At 39.6% G+C, this 23,379-nt stretch overlaps 1 protein-coding gene across 2 annotated transcripts in view; it reads left to right on the forward strand.

The window, feature by feature from the left end:
• The first annotated feature begins 1,395 nt into the window (after positions 1 to 1,395).
• Positions 1,396 to 23,379, forward strand: part of TAOK1 (TAO kinase 1) — a 38,406-nt gene continuing 16,422 nt past the window's right edge. The window contains exons 1-12 of one of the 2 annotated variants that reach the window (XM_009278160.2): positions 1,396 to 1,610; positions 5,847 to 5,918; positions 8,889 to 8,990; positions 11,076 to 11,121; positions 12,038 to 12,134; positions 12,926 to 13,039; positions 13,818 to 13,909; positions 16,452 to 16,545; positions 17,958 to 18,039; positions 20,016 to 20,183; positions 21,528 to 21,731; positions 22,954 to 23,088. In XM_009278160.2, the coding sequence (XP_009276435.1) occupies positions 1,479 to 1,610; positions 5,847 to 5,918; positions 8,889 to 8,990; positions 11,076 to 11,121; positions 12,038 to 12,134; positions 12,926 to 13,039; positions 13,818 to 13,909; positions 16,452 to 16,545; positions 17,958 to 18,039; positions 20,016 to 20,183; positions 21,528 to 21,731; positions 22,954 to 23,088 (1,338 nt within the window). In that variant the 5' untranslated portion in view covers positions 1,396 to 1,478. Of the gene's footprint in view, positions 1,611 to 5,846; positions 5,919 to 8,888; positions 8,991 to 9,609; positions 9,706 to 11,075; positions 11,122 to 12,037; positions 12,135 to 12,925; positions 13,040 to 13,817; positions 13,910 to 16,451; positions 16,546 to 17,957; positions 18,040 to 20,015; positions 20,184 to 21,527; positions 21,732 to 22,953; positions 23,089 to 23,379 lie in introns of those variants that run through there. The other variant, XM_019471814.1, reaches the window with a different exon arrangement.

The following is a 23,379-nucleotide window of genomic DNA, read 5'->3' on the forward strand; positions in this document are numbered from 1 at the left end:
GAGTTATAGTGTCCAGAAAAGGAGGAAAAACGGACAGGGATAGGGCCTTCTGATACATTGGTTAAACTGACATTTGTTGTCTTTTTTTTTTTGCCAGTATGAAGATGTAAAACATTTTTTAAAAACAAATTTGAGATATGAAATAGAATAAAAAAAGCACAAATCTTGACCAGACAGGGATTTTTGGAAGGAAGCGAGCCGTGTGCTTACCTGTTTGCCAGTGACACAGAATTGTTTTTATCGGTGACAATTTAGAGGGAATTGAGAGAAAATCTCAATACCCAGGCCCTTCCTTTAGGAGGGGGGCAAAAAAAAAAGTGCATTTTACTTGTAATGGTTGTTTGGCTTCACCTGTTGTAAAGATAGAGAAGATTTTAGCACAACTCGAAAGTATACTTTTATTCTGGATAGATTCCAAGACATGCTTTGAGTAAATGAAAGCAAATGCACGGTGCAAGCAGAAAAGGCTTCGTACATTCCCAATGGCATCTGAAGTTGCAAGTTCCTCTGAAGAAAGTGTTTGCCAATGGGCTATTGTAGAAGGCTGTATCATGATGTGATGAAAATGAAAATGTATGTTTGCATCTGCTTAAGCGGAGTAGAAAGACATGCGTCGTGTGTGGAAGTGGGTGTCTCCTGTTCTGGAAGCTGTTCCTCTAAAGAAGGGGGTTGCAAATAAGACTCAGAAGAGCAGGCACTTCAGGATAGAGATCATGAATTTAGATAAGAGAAAAAAACAAAAAGGACCATGACTTATTTACTTGTGGAAGGAGAAGCTTTAGAGAGGTCTCTGTGCATGCTGAAATGAGTAGAAATTGATCACTGGCTGCTTCTTAACCGGAGTACAATTGCAGAAGAAAAAAAATACTGAGCTGAATTAAAAAACTGTAAATACAGATTAGTAAATGGCTGTGGTGTGGTTCAGACACGTCATTCTTGTATCTTGTCTTGCAAAGACCATGATATATATACATATATATATATGCAATTGTGTTGTCCACTGCACAAAGTCCAAACAATATTTTAAGACGTAGTGGGTGTAACTCTTCAGAGGGAGGGTGTCAAGGTCATATGGACTCACTGGTGACAAACTGGTTATCACTGTAGGTCAGAGAGATTCTGTTGACCGCTCTGCAGGCAACTGAGCAGATGCTGGAGCAAGGAATCTATCTCATTTTGTGATTTGATTTTGGTTTGTGTTCTGTCGAAATGCTTGACTGCTGTCACAGTGGGACTGTGACATTATCCCAGCAGATAGGTTGCGTTGCTTCACGCAACAGGGGTATTTGCTGTGGAAGAAGTGGAAGCTGCTCCGCTGTAGCTTTGTTTCTGGCTCTTTGAGAAGAGGATAATCAGTGAAGGATTGCAATCTTTGTCTTGCAGTAATCCATGCTGAAGAGGCTCCATTCATACAGATGAACCAAGGGTTGAGGCAGCACTTTAAACCCAGATAGTCGGTCGGCTAACTGCCCAGCAGGATGCCATCAACCAGCCGAGCGGGCAGCCTGAAGGACCCAGAAATTGCAGAGCTCTTCTTCAAAGAAGATCCAGAAAAGCTCTTCACAGATCTCCGAGAGATTGGCCATGGAAGCTTCGGAGCAGTTTATTTTGTAAGTAGCTCTGTGACTTGTGAATTTTAGCTGTGTCTCTTTTTATCTTTAAACTGTGGACGTAGACTTTTTTGAACATATTGAGGAAAAGAAACTACTGTGAATCTTTTTGTATGGTGTTTGGGGCAGAGATGTTTTCTTGTGTGTCTATACAGTCTCAGTCCGTTCACAGACTCACAGTATCTGTAAGGTGTTTGCGTACAAACTGAAAAGAAAAACTGGAAACGTGACCCTTGCGGAAATGTGGCCCTTGCTCAGTGCTTTTAGGTGCATCGTTATGCTGCAAGCAGGGATTTATCTGCAAATTAAAACATGGACTTCTGCTCCATCGATTCTGACTGGCAATGCAGTTCTCTTGGTCTGATCGTCTCCTTATCACCTCTTGTCCCTTGAGAGAAATTGAGTTCTCTCTCCCTTCGTGCATACCCCCAGGCTCCCTTAAAGCCATTCTTTGTGTTTGACACCTGAATATTGGTGCTTTTGTTGTCATTCGTCCTGTCACATCCTTCCCTACTGTGGGCAAGAATCCCAGTATTCATCTGCATAAAACTTACTTGACGTAAACGTCTGGACAGCAGAATTTTTCCCAGGCTGCTCGTGTAGCTCAGCCAGAGGTGGGACGTCTCATGGTAACCTCATTTGCAGGTTGCTGCATGTTAACCAAAGTGCATACTGTGAGACCTTCATTAAAAAACCATTTTCCTCAGAAAACCTTTTCACATTTATAATTATAGGAGGTGTGGCCAAACCTGCCAGTTTTCCTTCAGAAAACCATTTGTGTCAGTATTTTATGAGATGCCTATTCATTGTTAATAATTGCAGCAGACCATGTTGGGAACCTTCCAGCACAAATTTAATGCAGCACAGATGAACTAATTAGGAAAAGCTTCTTAATTTTGTTCCCTGCTTAAAACTATGAGCCTCCACTGTCTGGGAACAGATCTGGGGGAGGAAGTGTTTTCTAACGAAACAGTACTCACCTGCAGCCTTTACTTCATCTCATTTACTCACTTTGGTTGAAGAGTGGATATAAAAGGAGGGAACTGACACATCTGTCTTCCTGCTACGTGGAAATATTATTGAAGTTTTTCAGGAACTCTGTATCTTCTAGAGGCGTGCATGAACCGCAGGGGTATGGAAAACCAGCATGCAGGTAGAGGTAACCCGCGAGCTGTCTGCTAAGGGCATTCCCAGACATCAGCAAGAAGCTGCCATCTGTGGCGTTTGTAGACTGCCTGAACTTGGTAGTTGTGGTAAGAGCTGATTGCCCATTACCAGCTCCTTCTGCAAGGAGGTTGAAAGTAAGAGGTCATTAATTCCTAGGCTCTTCTTCCTCTTTTTTTCCCCCTACCATTTTAGACTACCAATTCGCTATAGGTTGGTAGTTATTCACAAAAGAGTGCGATTACTTGACGGTGTTTGGATTGTCCTTCTTTGACAGAAAGTACGTCTAATTTGGCACTCGCAAAAAGGCAAGTATAAGCAGTGCATCGCACTACTCCAACCCCTTTGGGGGCTTTATTTTTGTCAAGTAAGAGTGAGTTTCCAACAAAGAAGATACGCTGTTGCTATTTCTGTGTTAGGATGTTTTAACCTCTAAGTTTTGTGTTGTATTATGGTATCTTTTTACTAGTAGCAGGTCTAAGATCTTGAATCTGAAACTGTTTCATGTAATGTACTCAATACCTCAAAGGGAAGCCTAAAAGATGAGAAAGACAACATGGAGGGAGAAATTTAGTGTAAAATAAATAAGCATAAAGAACTAAGGAAGAGGAGTGTATGTCTTGGGTCCTTTACTCCTCTGTAAAGCTAGGGAAGAAACTTCTCTTAAGTTTCTTTAACAAGATTTTGATTCTGCTAATGCAAACAATTAAACTTTCTCTAATCAATGTAATATTGGATTGTAGTTAATAACTGCCTAAAAGCATATTACTAAAGCCGATGACATACTCCACCTTTTCTTTGCTCATGCTTTGCTTGTATCACTGCTGAAGTTACTCTGGTCACCAGATGTTGATCCTTTGTATGGAGTTTTCAGAGGAAAGCAGGATATATGTGCATAAATGTCTGCCATAAAACAAGCCTCATTCATTTAAATCGTTTAAGTTAGCTGGCCTTGTAACAGCTTCATGGCTTTTGTCTAGGAACCGTCTTTTTTCAATTATTCAAGATCACAAGGAAACTAAAAAAGCAAATGAAACTCCATGATTGTAACATTCATGGGGTGTCAGCTGTGATGGTTCCCTCTCTCTCAGCCCCGCTGTAGCAGTGAAGGACTGTAGGTGTTAGGCAAACGCAATCAGGGTTTGCTTGCTTGGGTTTTCTAATACATAGCAGCCCCCCACCAGTCTGCTTTCATTACGTACAGCGTGGACCAAAAATGTTGATGATAAATAGATATGGGAGTAATTAACAAGTAGAAAAATCCATATAATCCTGAAATCTCCCCCTGCCTTTTTTTAAATGCAGTTTAGTCTTTTGTTGTTAGTTGTACCTACTTTTCTTTCCTTTTAGCGGTGATCCTGAGAAGGGGTGATATATTTATCTTATGTGATAACTGGCTAAGAGCGTTCACTCTTATCTATCTTTGTTTGTTACGTCCTGCAGTGGCAGAAAGTTTCTTCTTTTTTTTTTTCCCTTTCATAATTGAATTCAGTAAAATAATGAATTTTACTGGTTCACCTCATGGTTTTAGTTTCTTAGAAACTGGAAGTCTGGCACCTCTGAATCATTTTGGAATTATCCTTACCCTACTCCCTGCTCTGCAGTGTAATAATAGCTTTCACTTGACACAGGAAACCTACTGCACTGGAACACTGCAGATGGAGCAGAAGAATAACCCACTCTCTTTTGTTAGAGCTGTGTTCTTTCTGCTCTACTCTAGTATTTTGCTTGCCTGTTTTATTGCAATTCTTCACTGATTTTGAATGTTTCAGAGATTGCTTCTAATTGGTAAAGGTCTAAGAGGTGGAATTTTATTCTTCCTTTTTTGTCTCAAAACCCAAAAATAGTCGTTGTCCCCCAACCTTACAGGTACTGTAACATCAGCGAGACAGTAGGAAGGATCCTCTCAAACAGAAAGAAAACTAAAAATAGTATCGGTTCAAGCTTATCATAACTGGTTGAAATAAAGATGGACAGGGAATTCTGGGAATCTCTTTTTAATGAACAGCAGAATTAAAACATGACTGAAAAACCTTTTTACAAGAGGCAGAGTCCCGGTACTTCATTAATCCATGTTCTGATAGGCTGTGCTTGATAGTACAAATATATTAAAAATCAGCATTTTCATCAGTGAATGCTGTGGTGCACATTATTTTTATTTATATCATTTGGCTTTGTATCCAAGTTGATTAGTCTTATCAGAGAGACTCAGAGGTCTTTTCCTCCACCACCCTTCCATGCTGCTGAAATCCTTAGCAGAGGAGAGCCTGGAGTCTTCTCTGGAGCCATCCTTCCTGCAAGGTGAAGCAGCGCTGCCTCTTCTCCTGCCAGGGTGAATGAGCCATCGGTTTGGTGCTAAATTAAACAAAACTTCTTGTCTTACCTTGGATTGTTGCTGTCTGAAGTCAGGAAATCTGCCTTTGAAGATTGAAAACCCATGTACATTTATTGTGCGGTGTAAATAATAATATTATTGGACTGAGAAAGTGAAAGTCTGAAGGGGAATCTGAGGATGGGTCTCTTAGATCGCTGCCATCTCTCTCTGTGTCATCTGCCTTCCTTTAAGACACAATAGCTCATTTGTGGGGGCACTGGGCAGAAAGCTGCCGGTGTCTGGAGCAGGTCTCTCCTGCGCATCCTGTGACATCTTTGCTTATGTTTGGAATGGAACAAGGGGGCTGAGCCTTGCTTCTGTTTGGTCTGGAATGGACCTGGGCAGGGAGAGAAGTTGATTTAGGGAAAATCCATTCTACTTGAATCAGAGCTGTTTTTATAAGCTGTGATTTTTAGTTTAGAAGTGACGGTACTCGACTCCTGCAGAGACTTGCTGGATGCTGAGCACGGAAAATTGTCATACCTTGTCTCACAAACAGGAGGTGATCTTTAACTTTGGAAGGAAATTTCTAATAGATGCAGCAGTCACACCCCTTGGAAGATATTTTAGTTTAACTGTCTGCAAGAGTTAACTAATGGATAAAGATTTCTCATTGCTTCACTGTGAGTATGCTTGGTTTACGTCTTGTGGGAAATCATGATCTGAAGAAACTGATGCAGCATGTTTTCATGTTACAGGCACGTGATGTGCGCACCAATGAAGTGGTGGCCATCAAGAAAATGTCATATAGTGGGAAGCAGTCCAATGAGGTATGTAGAACATGTTGCTTATTAAATCTTGACCATTGCAAATACTTAATATATGGGATGATTTTAGTTAGCTTGGGTTACAACAAGAGAGATCTTTCCTATAACTGTAAAGGTGAATGAGGGTACTGTGTAAACAAAACAAGTTAGTTTACCATTCACAGTGTTTTTCTGCCTAATCTGCTCCTGGAAAAGATGGGTAGGACTCATTGCTTCCAGACACAAAGGGCTCTTTTATGGGACGACGTAAATGTGTAGAAAGCAAAAAAGAAAATTAAAAATGGTAGTTTTGTATGTTAATATGTCTTGTTGCTCTTAAACATTCAATTTTAAATACCTTTTAAAATAACTGTGTTGCTTACTGGACAAAAGAATAACAGCAGTGGATGCAGTAGTGAAAGATTCAGAGGGAATCTTGCTTGTACAAAGTAGTAAGGCAGAATGCATCCTTCCCTGGAATGGTTGTGCTGATGAGGACCTAAAACAAAAGCAAAACAGCAGTGAATGAATGAGTGTGAAAATCTGAACAGCAGCATAATTACAGAAGAACTGCCAGAGCTAGGGATTAAAGCAGTCTTTGCAGAGAGGTCTGTAAAAGTAGGCCTCTGAGATTTAGATGTTAAGTGTTTTCATGCTCACCCCAGATGTGTGTTTTTTTCCTAGGATGCTTAACAGAGATAATTGATTTTATACTTGAAATGTTTAAGTGCTAATACAGATTCTTGAAAAATCCAACGACATGAACAGCTGATTTGGTACTATTTCTGATAAACGACGTCTATGAAATCGTGGCATGATTTTTCAACAGAAGTATTTATTGTAACCATGTTGTTCAAGGCATTTATGGTTCCCTCCCTCCATTCTGTATATTCCAGTCCTAGAAGCAGTCTTGCTCCGATGGGTTTGACTAACAACTCAGTGCTTTCTGTGCCTGCCTTTTGTGTATTGATCATCTGCGCTACAAGGAGCTGAACTACTCCTTCCTTTCTGTGTGTGTGTATCTGTGTAGGAGGTAGAGGTGGCAGTGTCTCTCCAGCAGTCCTAAATTCTAACTTCATAGTTAAATTTGCTATGCGTGTTTCTATTTTGTCACTGCGGTGACTTGTTTAACTGTGTACTGATGAAAGAATAATTTGTACTTACTACTTGTCCTACTGTTTTAATTACTGTGAGCTATAAATACTCTATTCACATGAATGAAACAAACTGTGCATGCTTCAGAAATAGCTTTTGTTTGTCTTCAATGCGTATGTTTCTTTATTTTGAAGAAAGTAATAAGACCAGGATTAAAACACTTTCTATTTTACTTATATATTTATTTGTTTTGTTCGGAAGTTTGCTAGAGTTACGATCTAGCCTATGTAAAGAAAATTGATTAAGGGCATTCTGGTATTGTTTATATTTACTTTGATTTCATAATAAGATCTTATCATTGGTGGGAACAATTATTCTCTAAAATGAGGACATATTTTATTCTAAAAATAAGTTTAAAACCTTTGAAATATGTAGTACTGTGCTCTTAATGTGATCTCAGAGCTTTTTTTTACGCAGGAAATCATGAATACGTCTGGACTAATATATCACTTCTCTCTTCCCAATATAGAAGTTTAGCGTGGCGCTTTCTTGGTTTGGCTTTTATTGCTTAGTACCTCAAAGCCTTTGAGGCTAAAGGTAAAAGGCAGCTTAGTCGTTCTTGTACTGGAACAAGGGTGCCAGGGAGAGAGTTTATGTTAGTATAGCTGCACTAATGTCATTCTCATGAAGTCTCTGGTGTTGAGAAATGCTGCCTCGGTTGTGGCTACCATGTTCCCTGGTTTCATTTGTTTCTCTAACCATAAAAATTTTATTGAGGAGGATTTGGGTTTTGTACGTGTTTTCCAAAGCATTTGGGTATATGGGACCTCTGTCCATCTATGAATCCTAGCTACATACATACACCTGAAGAACTGTGTGCTGAGAGATTAACAGGACCTGGAAAACAGCCTTTGAACCTTTTGGTGTTGGGTGAGGTTTCTCTGCTTCTGATTAACTTCAGAACTGATACTCTTTCTTGAAAATGTTTCCAGTGTCAACACTGCTGTGTTGACGTCTGCATACTTAAACGGTTTCAGCTACTGCATTTGTTTTTGAAAAATCTTTTCCGGTAGTTTTGCTGTTGCACTTACAAGCTTTTGCCTTTCTTGCCGGAGGAGGTGTGGATGTGCAGCAAATGGGAGGACTTGGTGATTTCCTCCGAGGGGAGTAATGGCAGTGTCTTAGGCATGCATTGGAAAATGACTCTATGACGTTTTGGCCTCCTCTGTACTTTAAAGTTGCACTGGCAGAACTCCCTTTATTATAAACCTGGATTTTGTTCATCTGTTTATTCTTTTACTGCTGGAGAACCATTCTGTTATCTCGTAGAGAACTCATTTTAAATTGGTCCTTGTAAGACTAAACTAGTAATGGAGAAACATTATCAAGAATGTAGTCAGATATTTGGCGGCTGATAAATGGAGCCTCGTCCAGTGTAATATAGTTACTAGTAGGGTTAAGTCTTTATAGCTACAAGAGTTCAGTGAGAGACAGCTGATCCTGCTGAAGGGCACTTATCATCCGCATCTCTTTCAGGTTGGGATGTTTGTTTGATTTGACAACAGAAATGGTATCCCTTAAAAAAGGATTGCTTCTGTTTTGAGGACTTGCTCAGATATTAAGTGTTTACCAGTATATCCTACGCATACATATCAAGTATTACATTGATGAGAGATCCTTAGACCCTTCCCATACAGCCTAATCGATCAACTTCTTATTTTGTAGATCTGTTGAGGAGTTAAGTAGTGAACACCACGGTGTTGATGTAAATTTATTTTGACTTGGAACCTTAAGATGGTTTTGCCTCTTAAAATAATTAAATGGCATACTAACTTAACAACAATCGGAAAAAAGGTAACAGTTTTTATAAAGTCTTTCTATTCCTTTTATTTTCTACAGAAATGGCAGGATATTATTAAGGAAGTCAAGTTCCTCCAAAGAATAAAACACCCTAACAGTATAGAATACAAAGGCTGCTATTTGCGGGAGCATACAGCATGGGTAAGCATCTGCTGCACTCTGCACTTCTCTTGCCTTGGTTAAGGGGGCTTTAAAATATCTCCAGCTGGCTTTCAAGAGGCACCTGAACATTTGCATGGCACAGACTCTGATGAGAGTAGCCAAGGCCCTTACAGATGCTCAGCAAAACTGACTGTAGTTTTTGGAAACAAGATTTAGGGAAATTTTCCCTTTCACTTGCAGAGTAAGGTGATTGTGCTGTTGTTCTAGTATATTTAGCTTGATGGATGGGTATTTGGGATGTTTTTGATTTGACAACAGAAATGGTATCCCTTAAAAAAGGATTGCTTCTGTTTTGAGGACTTGCTCAGATATTAAGTGTTTACCAGTATATCCTACGCATACATATCAAGTATTACATTGATGAGAGATCCTTAGACCCTTCCCATACAGCCTAATCGATCAACTTCTTATTTTGTAGATCTGTTGAGGAGTTAAGTAGTGAACACCACGGTGTTGATGTAAATTTATTTTGACTTGGAACCTTAAGATGGTTTTGCCTCTTAAAATAATTAAATGGCATACTAACTTAACAACAATCGGAAAAAAGGTAACAGTTTTTATAAAGTCTTTCTATTCCTTTTATTTTCTACAGAAATGGCAGGATATTATTAAGGAAGTCAAGTTCCTCCAAAGAATAAAACACCCTAACAGTATAGAATACAAAGGCTGCTATTTGCGGGAGCATACAGCATGGGTAAGCATCTGCTGCACTCTGCACTTCTCTTGCCTTGGTTAAGGGGGCTTTAAAATATCTCCAGCTGGCTTTCAAGAGGCACCTGAACATTTGCATGGCACAGACTCTGATGAGAGTAGCCAAGGCCCTTACAGATGCTCAGCAAAACTGACTGTAGTTTTTGGAAACAAGATTTAGGGAAATTTTCCCTTTCACTTGCAGAGTAAGGTGATTGTGCTGTTGTTCTAGTATATTTAGCTTGATGGATGGGTATTTAAAATAAATAATAATGAGCTGGGGGGGCACCCACCAAATTTATCCATCGCTTTTCTTGCTGTAAGGAGAGGTGAGAATTTCACTTGTACTGAGTGGAAGGCAAGTATGGCAACTTTATTAGATACTTGCAGGTCATTCAACAACGCGTTTGGTATGCCGCTGAGTATTAATGGTTCAGTACTTTACAGGTTGACTGAATATGTTCCAGAAATAAGTGTTCAGTTGTATTTTAATGAAATAGGTTAGAATCTCTACTGATAATTGTAATTAAAGTATATTTTGAGCAGCTAATATTTCTACTATTTAACTATATTCTTCTGTGGTTTATTGTTTACTTCTGTTGTGATTTTTGTGTGTGTGTGTTTAGGTGACAAAACCAAGTAGCTGGTTTTATCTCTGGCTGCCATCTCCTACCCAGTTTCATACATTTGATTTAAACAAACATAAAACCCCAACCCTTCCCCCCCCCAACTAAATTTGGTTTATTTGAGTTTGTTTGCATAAAGATGTGTGTGTAGGAATAGATGCAATTGGCTGTGCAGAGGAAGCATTTTGTCAAATGAAAAGTGTGATGTAGCACCTCTCATTGATAAAATTTTTGTAGTACGATATGCTAAAGAAATCATATTGTTGAACTAACAGTTTAAATTGTAAGTACTGTTCATGTATTAGCTTCAATAAATCTGTATGACAAAGTTTTAGTTTCTTTTTTTGAAATCTGACTGGGGCAAAATCTTAAGTAAATCCCTAAATAGCCCTTTAATACGCCGATAAGCTCGTTAAGTGCAATTTAACATTCCTGTTAAGTACGTGCATATAAAATAAGATATGTAATACAATACATAGCTGGTTTTGAATATGCTTTTGCCTTCCTTACAAGTTTTGTTGCTTCCTATCTTACACAGGAAGGCTATGCTAATTCCAGTTAGAGCTGTCCTTGTGGGAGGGGTCAGTGTGACAGTGCTAAGATGGGGCTTATGTTACAAGCGATACTTGTTTTGTTATGGCAGTCTGCATTGTATGCACGGGTGATTATTTCTAGATTTCTCCTTAGAAATCTAGAAAATATGCATTTAGAGATTTTCTAACAACTATTTTGATTTCTTCCCATACAGCTTGTTATGGAATATTGCTTAGGATCAGCATCAGACTTACTAGAAGGTATGTCACACACATTTATTTGATTGAAAGTCAGAAGTATAGTACTGAAGTAGGAGGTTACAGCATCACAGAATTGTCCTTGACTATATAGTTTTATTTGGGGGCAGAGTGTGTGTGAACAGTTGCAGTTCTTCAAATTCTTGCATGGCTGTAATGGTTTTTCTGTAGAATACTGGCTTTCCTAGGTGCCTAGTTTCTCCTTGGTTCATATTATTTTAAAGTTGTCGGTCAGCTACTTATTTTCTTCTGAGTTTTAGGTTCTCCTGTCACGACAGTTCAAGATTTATTTCTGAAAACCTTTGCTGTTGATCCTAATGCTTACTAACAACTGTAGGCCTGTTGACTAAAATAGCACTGCAGCAGTATTAGGGTTTTCCTTGATGAGGTCTTTTGTTAAATGGTCGTTTTTCTATCAGGCTTCTTGAAGTGAACTTTCTTTGAAGATAGATGTGTGGCCAGTAAGTTGTTCATCTCCTTTCTTTGCCAGAAGCGTTTCAGGACAAAAGGCTGAGCTGCCAGAGAGTCATCTGTATTGCTACAGTTTATTTATTCATGTGTGAATGGTCGTAAAGTTCTAGGGTTTGGGATTTAGCTTCATTAATGGAAAATTGAATATTGAGTCTCAAACAGGTATTTGGGAGAATGGTCACAGAACTGACAGGAATGTAGTTTATGGTTGCAAAGTGGTCTCTTTTTGATAGTAAATAGCTGCTGTTTTACAGTTAGAAGATTACATCTGATTATAGAATGTACTCTATGCTGTGAGCTATTTTTATGTTTGCTTCTCATACTGAACCTAGTAAAAATGAAGTTTTAGTATTTTCTCTCTGTTTACATTGTCAACAGTACTCATTTGCATGCTGCAAACTGCATTGTTTTCTTTAATATTAAATTTCAAATACATTCTTTCCTTAAGTTCATAAAAAGCCATTGCAAGAAGTGGAAATAGCAGCAATTACCCATGGTGCTCTCCAGGGATTAGCATACTTGCATTCTCACAATATGATCCATAGGTAAGTGGTTATACTTTTGCTGTCTCACACACTTACAGGTAATTTACTTCGTTGATTGTATCCCCTTCATCCCAAATTTAATATTTGTAAGCAGGGAGTTTCTTTTTGCACTGTCCGTATGCTCCCAGACCAGTGATTTATAGTGGCCAAATACTAGCAAGCTATGTATCTCCTTATGCACTATCTCTTACAGCTGGTGGTCATAATTTCTGCAGAATTGCTTTGAATCTGCTAAGCTTTTCAATACTTGATACGATGCTGATTGTTCCCTGAAGCAGTGAATAGCGAGGCAGGCTGAGTTCACCTAAATAGCTTGTAGCAACTGCAAGGCAAAGATTGCTGGGGCGGGGGGGGAGCGCTAATACTTGAAATTGAAAAGTTAGTTTTACATGAACACACAGGTTGAGAAGCACACAGTAAGTATGGGATGCAAATGTTCTTTGTGTTTGGAGTACGTGCTGCATTTTAGTTGGATGAAGGATTTGAATAGTTACATTATTAGGACTTTCTGAAAAACATTTGTAAAGGACATAGTTGGCTCAGAAGGTTTTGCTGAACTGTATGAAGCTTATCCAGGTGTGCCATTTTAAGTTGATTTTTAAGACAAACTAGATTCCAAGATCAAGGGCCATGTTAAGCAGTTAACCTAAAGGTTAAAGATTTAGTATTTGGAGGAAATGCGGGTATTCTGCAGCTTGAACATGTGAATACTGGCGTGTTTTGTACTCTGTCCTATAGAAGGTGTTCTTTTTTGGAGGAGAATAATACTGACACTTGTATTCTATAACCAGAGATATCAAGGCAGGAAACATCCTGCTGACAGAGCCAGGACAGGTGAAACTTGCTGACTTTGGGTCTGCTTCCATAGCATCTCCTGCCAACTCATTTGTGGGGACGCCATATTGGTAAGCCAAGAGTTTTACACATTTCTGGCTTTGTGAAGTAAAAGGATCATTTACTGGGTATTTAATGTACTTGGGCTTTATTGGAGCTAGCTTTGTAATCTTCCGGTTGTGGTAGCGATAAAATGTACTTTGCAAAAAAAAAAAATTAAATAGTAAGTAGGCTCTGACTTCAAGAAATTGTGAATCCTTGTATTTGTAGCTCACAAAAAGTAACAAAAACGTTTTGTTGTTCTACTTACGCTGACTTGAAGTGGTAGAGGTGGGATTGAATCATCTGTAATATATTTTAATCACTCCCCCCCAGTGGTTTTAACAATTCGTATATTCTCACCACATCTGGTTGTTGAAATAACTGAAGTGTTTTTTCTTTCATAGGAAAGGCCAGGTTCATTGAACAAAACCCTTTGCAGACCCCTTGTATGCTTTTGATCTCTTACACCTAATCTGTGGTGTTCACACAACTGCATGCTATAACTATTTCACCAGAGTTGGCCAGCCAGCTAAACTATTGGAAATGCGGGAGGGCGAGAAGGTGGTGATACTCATAAAGGGAGAGCTGGGCAAAGCACAGGAGAACATTGCGCAGCCTCTCTGCGGGCTTGTACTAGTGGGGGTGCCCGGTCTTTGTTCCCAGTATCCCATGTTCATGCCTGATGCCTTGGGGAATGATTTGTTTACAGTAGCTGAAATCAGTGAGACAGCCTCTTCCATTGAAATACTGATGATGATAATGTGTTCCATTGCCCAGAATTTTATGAGCACCAATTTCCTATTTTAGGATGGCCCCAGAAGTGATTTTAGCCATGGATGAAGGGCAGTATGATGGCAAAGTAGATGTTTGGTCTCTTGGAATTACCTGTATTGAGTTAGGTAAGTTATTTTCTTTGAAAAATTATAAAATGTAGTTATTTAATACCTAGAACATATTCAGCTGAATCACAGCGCAGAAGATCTATGCTTCCTTCCTCGTCCTGGTTTCTCTGGGACTTGAGTTTTATAGAAAAGAGCTAAATGTGCTCTCTAGAATTCAAGACCAAGTCTCCAATTTGATGTTTATTGAACTGTTGTTTTCCTTACCCGAAGAAAGAGTTATATAGACAAAGAAAATAGCCAAGCTATATCACTAAAGTTGTTCATATTCTGTGGGAGAGGCAGTTAACTTTTGAACTGAAAAAGTCTATTTGCTGAACAGCTTTAGAAATGAACTGTTAAAAGTACCAGCGTGAAAATATATTTAATGATACAAGTTGATATTGTTTGCATGAAAATTTAAGATACATTAACAAGTCCTGCAATAACGAAGTTTTAGATGGGTGGACAACTTCAAAGCTATATTTGGTGTATGTTGTCACTTGTGAATAGATTTCGCTGGAAAATCTCTTTTAAAAAAAAAAAACAACAAAAAACCCAGCATATGGAATAATCCAGTTTTGAAGTGGTAACCTATAAGCCAAAACCCAAAGAAATGATGGCATTGCCATTAGAACAGACCCCTTAACACAGAACGTCAGTTTAAAAGGACTGTGTTAGTGTGGCATTCTATGTAAATTTAACGTGTAGTATTTTCTTGAAACAAAAATACACTTGCTGAAGCACACCACCGTGCACAGCACTACTCAGATTTTAGTCAGGATCCAGCTCTGCAGAGACACTTAGCTGTAAGTTTTTCTTGGGATGGTGAGGTTCAGTGCTGCTCATTGCACCTGAGGCTGGCCTACCGTCCGTGTCAGATCTCCTTGCTCGTACTCTGACCTCAGTGGAGGCGCAGCCTGGCTGGGCAGTGAGAGCTCTCAGGAACACGCTAATCCGTGTGAACTGCACAGTTTAGCTAAAAATGCTGTCTGGCATTCCAAACTGTCAACTTCATTTTCTTCCAGGACGTGAAGTAGATTCTTTCTTCAGAGCAGAGATTTTTTTGGTTGCCAATATAAAGCAAGTTGAAGGGGTGTGACTGTCATGACAGAATCCTGCTCCGAGTGGAGTAAGGAGACTTGGCTGGCTGCAGCGCTCCAGGAATGCAGTGAGCTCATGGCCACCACACCCCCGGGTGCCTTCCTGCACGCTGCCTTTTTGCAATGTGAAGCGTTAGGCTTCGTCTATGGCTTCTAGCGTGGTGGGAGGTGAGACTAGGTCAGGACGGTAGAGCGTTGTAGGCTGGGTCAGTGTGGTTATCTCACTTGTGTTGGTTTGAATAAGCATGGGAAGAAGGCAGGAAAATGAAACACCTAATAGTCTTCTCAAACTATTACTTAGTCTTAGAAATGGCCTCATTGAAGGCTCAGTTTCTGTGTTTCCTAAAGATTTTTATTTTATTCAGGTGAGTTAAGAGAATAAAGAGAGAACAGTCAGTTAAAATAGTTTAAGGGGTCAGTTAAAATAGCTTAATGGATAATCAGTCTGATCCTTGATAGCAGCAACTGGTTATCTGACAGATTAGAGAAGGTAAAGTGCTACATTTGAGGAAAGGCTTAACTCCTCAGTTTACCCGTTCTGAGGAATTTGTAGGGCTTAGTCCATCCTCAGATAGCAATGAGTGAACAGTGATCTCTGATACATGGCTTACTGCTACTATTCGACTCGAAATTAAAAAGCAGAATAAGAAACCCAGCATTATTTTTCCTTGTTTGTTTTTTTCAGGAAGGAAAGTTTTCTGTTACATTACTAGTCCTACTAGTGTAGGAACATCCTCGTGGCCTGACCAGCTTCTCTGGAATGTTTATGGCGAGGCTGAGCTTTATAGGTTTACCCCATAAACATTCTGATGAAGCTTCAATTTTGTTGTTACAGTGAGATCATCTCCTTCCTCATTAAGCTTTCATGCTGTGTCAATCTATAAGAGTAACACAAGCTTGAAAGAGAGAGAAGAGCCAAAGAGAATGCAACTCTCAAAATAGTATAAAGAGTTGGCCTGTTACTGACTTCCTGCCCATGTGCTTAGTCAGTTCAGTGTGATTTGATGGTTCTTGTAACCAGCCTTTTCTTCATCACTGCTGTCCTGCTAGAATTAAATATTTGTTAGCTATTTAGCAACTATAGCTTAAAAAAAAAAGGGGGGGGGGGGCATGAAACCAAGAATGCTTAGTGGCTAAACACCGAGTATAGAGCTTACTGTTAACTTACTCCTATTTTAGTACATTAAAATGAGTCAGAGAACTCAACTATGATAAACCACATAATTTAAAAGCTTGAGAGGACAAGGCATTTGATCTTCAAAGTGCTTTCATCTTCTGCAGTGGTATAGGACATATGCCAACATATCTGTCTGATTGCAGGGTAGGGTTGGTTTGGGGTTCCGTGTTCAGGCAATAGTGATTCTGCTGATGTGGTTTTCTTTTTAAAGGGATGTAAACTAAAAAAGAGCAAAAACATGAGACTATCCCCCTATATAAAAATTATTTTCTTTTGTGTGTAGCGGAAAGGAAGCCTCCTTTGTTTAATATGAACGCAATGAGTGCCTTATATCACATAGCGCAGAATGAATCCCCTACACTACAGTCTAATGAATGGTAAGTATTACTGAGGGAGGAATGTTGTAGATAATTGTTGTAAATGGAGTGCTTTGTCTTGCTGAGTTCTTGAAATGGCTAGATTCCTGTTGGGAGGATGTGAGCTGGAAGGTTCTTATTAGGTTCACTATACATTTCATATACAAAATTGACCAATTACTAAATATGCATTTTAGACTCTAGAATGTAGTGGAAACAAGACATGGTGCTGGAAGAACGAAAGATCCTGTAAAAATTCAGTTCATGGGTCAGTAAGCTTTTGAAGCTCCTAGGCTAGCCAAAAATGTGGTTTTTAGTGTTTTTTAATCACAAACCACACTGTCAATTCCTAAATCTTGTTTTGTTGAAGTATTGCTTTGCAAGAGGAAGACACTGCTTGTGTGCGGCAAGTGTCTGTTGCATAAACTTCAGAAGAATAAAGCACAGTAGTAACATTTTGTGCCTCCCAGCCTCAGCAACTGTCTTTTGAAACAGCAAACACAGAAAACTAATTTCAAAAGTTAAAAACTTCCTAATTACGTTTTTCTGAGCCATAGTTCTAGGCCTCTAACAAAATACATTGTGCCATATTTTTATAATTTTTTTTCTACTTTTGAGATTTTCTGGTTAGGCTGTTTCACACCCTGGTGCTTTGTAAAACATTCAACTCATTTTATGCATTTTTCTGACCAAAAAATGCAATAATTTAATTTACTGAAAAATTGCAGTAGCAAAAACTCCCATTACATCATGGGAGGAGGGAAGCGGTGGGGGAGGAAAGAAACAAAACCTGTACAACTGGTGTGCTGCTGTTTTCAGGGTATAATCCTGCCCTTCTGAAAACCTGTGTTCAAAGGCAGAAAGGGCAAAATACAGAATTTTAGCTTACGGAGAGAGAGATGTTACTGAAGAAATCATGACCTTAAGTCTTAACTTGTGACGGATTGCACAATAGTGTAGAAGTTGTGTCTGAGGGGCCAAAGGCATTTCAGGAATTGGGTATTAATACAGTTTGTGGATGAAACACCTGCACACAGAGGTGAAACAGGGCAGGGGCTCTGATTAGACCTTGAAGAGTTTGTGCAATATAGAATTTGACAGCATTGATGCTCACACTGAGATGTGTGGGTGTCCGCCTTTATACAGAACTTCCCTTCCTCTTGAATTGCCCCGTATTTTTGCATTCTTAAGCTGAAACATTTTGACTGGAAGCTGAGGTTAAAGGGATCTACTTACTAATAGCGGTGGGCTTTGGCTTGGCTAGGGATGTCAGAGGCTGTAGTATGAAGTACTGGGCCTGTGTGGTTTCTCCTCACTCTTTCTACTAGCAGTGCCCAAATGTGAATGTCTTGATTCCTTAATGAGCTTTGAAAATTAAACTGGGTAGTTAACTCAGATGTTTGTTTGGTTTTTTTTCTCTTTCCTTGCCACAGGTCTGATTATTTTCGAAACTTCGTAGATTCTTGCCTCCAGAAAATTCCTCAAGACAGGCCTACATCAGAGGAGCTTCTGAAGGTTGGCTCGCTTGTCCTTTTTGTTTTCCACATGGTATTAAAAAGGGGCCATGCCCTGTGACACTCTTCTGTCTCACCTACCGTACTAGGTTATGGTTAACGATGCTCTCTCTGTCCGTTGTCCCTAATACCTTTGAGCTGAGGGTGCTGTGGAGTGTACCGAGCTGGCAGTCCTAGCTTTACTGCCCCTTTGCAGTGTCTCGGGCAGTTCCCCAGGTGACTTTTCAAGCCAGCCTTGTTCTCATCATAAAAGGACACCCCAGCAAGTGACACTGGATGACCATCGACTTGTCGAGAGTTACAGTTTCTTAAGCTCAGTCTATCCTTCCAGTGATTATAATTAATCCTGACAGAGCTGCCATGCATTTAGTTAACAAATACCTTTCGTTACTTCCCTCTTTATTCTATGCTATATATATTCCTAAAGGCTTTTTATCCTCTCCCATCTCCTATGTGCTTTACACGTAGAACTGAAATCCGCTGTTCTAGTAGTATCCCTGGGGGGAAGGGGGCAGAGGAAAGCAGTTTTTCTTCCCCATACTTTTCCTTGACATGAATAAGCCTCAGCCGTCTGCAGGTTTTCTGCTTTATTTCTTAGCTTTTTTTTCTTCATTTGTGCTCCTGTATGCTGCAGATACTTGGTTTTCCTTGCTCTAGTCTGGAAACAAAGCCAATGTGGTAGATTGTTGCAAAAAGCTGACGTGTTCCTAAGTGAACGCAACTCACATAGAAGTTAGATGATAGAGCTGCTTTATTGTAAGTGTGACTTTGATGGATTTCCTTTGTGGCATCAGGTGGCATTCAGAATTTTGCTAACTTGTCATTCTCTTTACAGTGCTCGTGATGTTATTTTGGGTTTTTTTTTTTAATCCCAGCCATGTTTCTGCTAAACAGCGGTTTTCCAAAATTTTGCATTGCAGGGAAATGGATGCTATTTATGAAGGTTTTATCATCACCTTTTTGCATGTTTTTACTAAAATGGTTCTGAGGACTTTTGCCTCTTTAAAAACTGTGTATTCAGAAAGTAAATGCAATTATCCAGTAAAGGTTTCGGTGTGGGTGTGTAGTCCTGCCATTTCAGAATTCTGCAGATTGGTTTTATTTTGAGCAATGCACTGCAATTAAAGAGAACATTGATGGAAATTAAATGTTAGTGAATGTATTCCTTCCATATTTATAGTCTGAAACAGCTGCATGCCACTGTACAGGGACAGGTAGGGAATGTGACATGTTGGAAATGGCAGCGCAGTTCTCCAAAGGAACAAAATGAAACTAGCGGTGGTGTTAATGACTCATGCTTGCACAGCACATTTAATCTGGAGACTGCAAAAGCTGCTTCTGACATACGCAGACAGGACTTGTTTTACCTATTGGCTAAATGTAGCCACCTTTGCAGTGAAATGCAGTGAATATTAAAAAAAAAAAAAGAGCATAACATGGCTAACTGTTCTAGGGCCGGGCTTGAAGGTTCACAGCCTATTTTATGACTCGGAGCTGTATGCCGAATATTTGATTCTCAAGCTTTTCTAAACAAGGAAAAGGGTTTTATAGTGAGAGTTAGCTGATGAGTTAATTAACATTTGGTCAAAGATACTTAACCAGTCTAACACCGTTAGCACTTATGTTATTTGCTGGTCTTCCCCCTCTAAACCACAAGTAGATAACGTCTCTACCCCAACATCCAAAGAAGTCTAGGTTTAAACTGAGCCTGTTTTCATGGTACGTGACATACCATTTCTGGTTTGTTATTTTTTTTTACATCTTTACTTTTTCGTGGACGTCTTCCATCAGAAAGCAATCATTCTGAAATCTATCTGGATCACGAAGTCTAAAAATAGTGCCAATGTAAGCTGTGAAGGTGTTCTCCTCCTGTGCAGGGAAGAGGGCTAACAAACCCAACTAGAGCTCGTAATTGTATCCTCAAAGCATGTGTGCTGGAGATGTAAGAGGTCACTCACCTATTTGTGTGTTCTACAGCACATGTTTGTTCTTCGGGAGCGGCCCGAAACAGTGTTAATAGACTTGATTCAGAGAACAAAGGATGCAGTGAGAGAACTGGACAACCTGCAGTATCGTAAAATGAAGAAGCTCCTCTTCCAGGAGGCGCACAATGGCCCTGCAGTCGAAACACAGGAGGAGGAGGAGGTGAGAGAAACTTTGGATTTCATCACTGAACCAGAGAACGATGCTGTCATTTAAATAACCACAACTCAGATATTGCTAAAACGAATGGAGGCTGTTTACACACCTGGCTGTAAACTCCGTCTTCTCTGTTCCTGGAATAAAGCTACCTCAAGGCACAAACAAGGACAAACAGGGTAGATGCCTAGTGCTGGCAAGAAGCTATGCCGTATGTTCATGCTTGAACAGTTAGCTTCCAGTTCTGTAAATCCTAGCTTTCTTTGCCTGTTTATAAGGCATCATGAGCACTCTTTCAGCAACTGCAGTTAACCTTTATTTTGACCATGTATACAAGGCCCTTGACAGTCTTCTAGTTTTGTCTGGAGAATGTTGTTCTGAGCCTAAGACATAGAAATTTGTACTTGATTTTAAAAAAAAAAAAGAAGTCATCAAGGAAATGAATTTGTCTTTTTTGGGTTGCATGCTGCAATCACCATGCAGAAATGGAGACTCTCTGAATTGCAGCGTTCTCATGTACAGAAAGGAACTGTGCGAGGTGCAGGGTCCCAGCTGAGCACGTAGATGATGCTGGTGTCAGAACAGTTTCTGGTGACACGCTGTTGCTGATCCATGATAGAAATTCAGCTTGTAACAGGCTTGCTGTTGAAAAGAATCTGACATCAGCCAGTTAATCTTGACAAGGTTGATTTTAAAAAAAAGAAGTCATCAAGGAAATGAATTTGTCTTTTTTGGGTTGCATGCTTGCTGTTATCTGACATCAGCCAGTTAATCTTGACAAGGTTGATTCTTGATTCTTCATCCCACAAGAGAAATGTTTCATGGCAATGCCTGGAGGGTGGGAACTGCCATGACGTGGCAGGGAGATGCCTTTAGAAAGGAATGGAATGAACATTTAATTTGGCAATGTCCATAGATACAACTGCAATGGATTTGGATTGGGTTGCATGCTGCAATCACCATGCAGAAATGGAGACTCTCTGAATTGCAGCGTTCTCATGTACAGAAAGGGACTGTGCGAGGTGCAGGGTCCCAGCTGAGCACGTAGATGATGCTGGTGTCAGAACAGTTTCTGGTGACACGCTGTTGCTGATCCATGATAGAATTCAGCTTGTTAACAGGCTTGCTGTTGAAAAGAATCTGACATCAGCCAGTTAATCTTGACAAGGTTGATTCTTTCCCCAGCATCCCACGAGAGAAATGTTTCATGGCAATGCCTGGAGGGTGGGAACTGCCATGACGTGGCAGGTAGATGCCTTTAGAAAGGAATGGAATGAACATTTAATTTGGCAATGTCCATAGATACAACTGCAATGGATTTGGATTTTCTTAATAATTCCTTTCTCCTAGGAACAAGATCACGGTGTCGGCAGGACAGGAACAGTGAATAGTGTCGGAAGTAATCAGTCCATTCCTAGTATGTCTATCAGTGCCAGTAGCCAAAGCAGTAGTGTTAACAGTCTTCCAGATGCCTCGGATGATAAGAGCGAGCTGGATATGATGGAGGGGGACCACACCGTGATGTCAAATAGCTCTGTCATTCATTTAAAACCGGTAAGCATTGGATTTTTGCCTGGATAACTTTGAAGGTGTAAAGTGGGAGAGGATTTGGTTAGTACGATGACAAAAAGTCGAGTGCTTCCTATCCTAAATCATTATCTGCAGGTTCTAGTATTGTGTCCCAATATATAAACGTGCGCTGGAAACTTTGGAAGGTTGCTATGAAGATAATTTATTTCTGTTGATTCACTAAGAATTATTTTACTAACTGAATTGTTTCAAAACCAGTTTGTTCCAAGTCCTCATGGTAAAGCAACAGGTTGTGAATAGGTTTATTTAGTGCCCTTAATTTGCAGAGCACTGCTTCATGGGACAAAAGGATGTGAGAGTTTCCCCTTTCTACCTCCTAGTTAGTGAATTCTTAAATACAAGACCCACAGCAGTGGTTGAAATCTGTTCCTGAAGCACCCAGCTTCCCAGCACTTGACTCGAATATTTGGTTAATGAACAAAGATACACAGAAAACAAAATGCAGCACTCGGGCCACGGCAAGCTGTGAAACCCCTTCCCGTGCTTTACCTCTGCACGATGAAGGATAAAACTGGGGAGCATCCCTCTGAACCATGCTGCTCTTGCTATGGAGGGCTTATCACACCTTTTCTCAAAGCAGTAACGTTTCCCTAGCTAATGATAGGTGTGGTTAGAATGTTTTGTTCTTTGCCCAGATATGCAACAAAGACGCAGGTATTTCCTCCGGGAGTTAGTTAGTATATCAAATCTAACTACTAATCGCTCGCTGATGAATGACAAACTCAAAATAAGAATGTGGAATACACCACGGCAAATTTAAAAATTTGCTTTGAGGTATTTCTGTAGTGGGTGTAATGAAAATCTTCCCGTCTTTCAGGGTTACAAAGATGTTGTTTTTGTCTTTCAGACTTGATATAATGTACTTTATAGCTTTTATGTTTCATTGAAGTAAACTGTTTAACTCAGTTTTCAGTTTTCCATTTATTTTTCTCATTTTCAGCTTTAATTAGTAATTTTCCTCCTAGTAATAAAAATGTGCAATGTAATTTCCAAAAGCAAGGATCCTAGATCAGAGCTCTTGTTGCAGTATATTCCCTCATCCAACTTATTGGCAGGAGGATCTTTCAGGGCTGCTGAATGTAAAATGGTTTTTCTTCCTTTTAAATGTCTCTTGAACCAGACCAAAATAAAAATCTTTAGTAACACAGATTCTCTTTATTCTCTCACGTTAATATTTGCTGATAAGGAGGAAGAAAACTACAGAGAGGAATCGGATCCTCGAACAAGGGCATCAGAACCCCAGTCTCCTCCCCAAGTATCTCGCCACAAGTCTCATTATCGCAACCGAGAGCACTTTGCTACTATACGCACAGCGTCGCTGGTACGTTAAGGTTTTTATTTTGATGAAGTTGTATAGGAAGGGATGCCTTTGAACATAGCGCTGTGAAACTACTTAGAGCTGTTAGGATTTTGTCAGAATGTAAGCTATCCTCATTGACTGAAGTATTATCACTGAAATAGTTTAATGTAAGTTAATAAAAGCTTAAATGTGACACCTGAGCAAATGTAATTTGTGTATATTAGATATTTTCAAAATCAATATGCCTAGCAGGATGCAGGAAATAATTTATAGTAATAAGCTGGCTTTTATTTTCACATGCATATTATGTAT

The sequence above is a fragment of the Aptenodytes forsteri genome, unplaced genomic scaffold (assembly GCF_000699145.1).
Source record: "Aptenodytes forsteri isolate BGI_AS27 unplaced genomic scaffold, ASM69914v1 Scaffold66, whole genome shotgun sequence".
NCBI lineage: Eukaryota > Metazoa > Chordata > Aves > Sphenisciformes > Spheniscidae > Aptenodytes > Aptenodytes forsteri.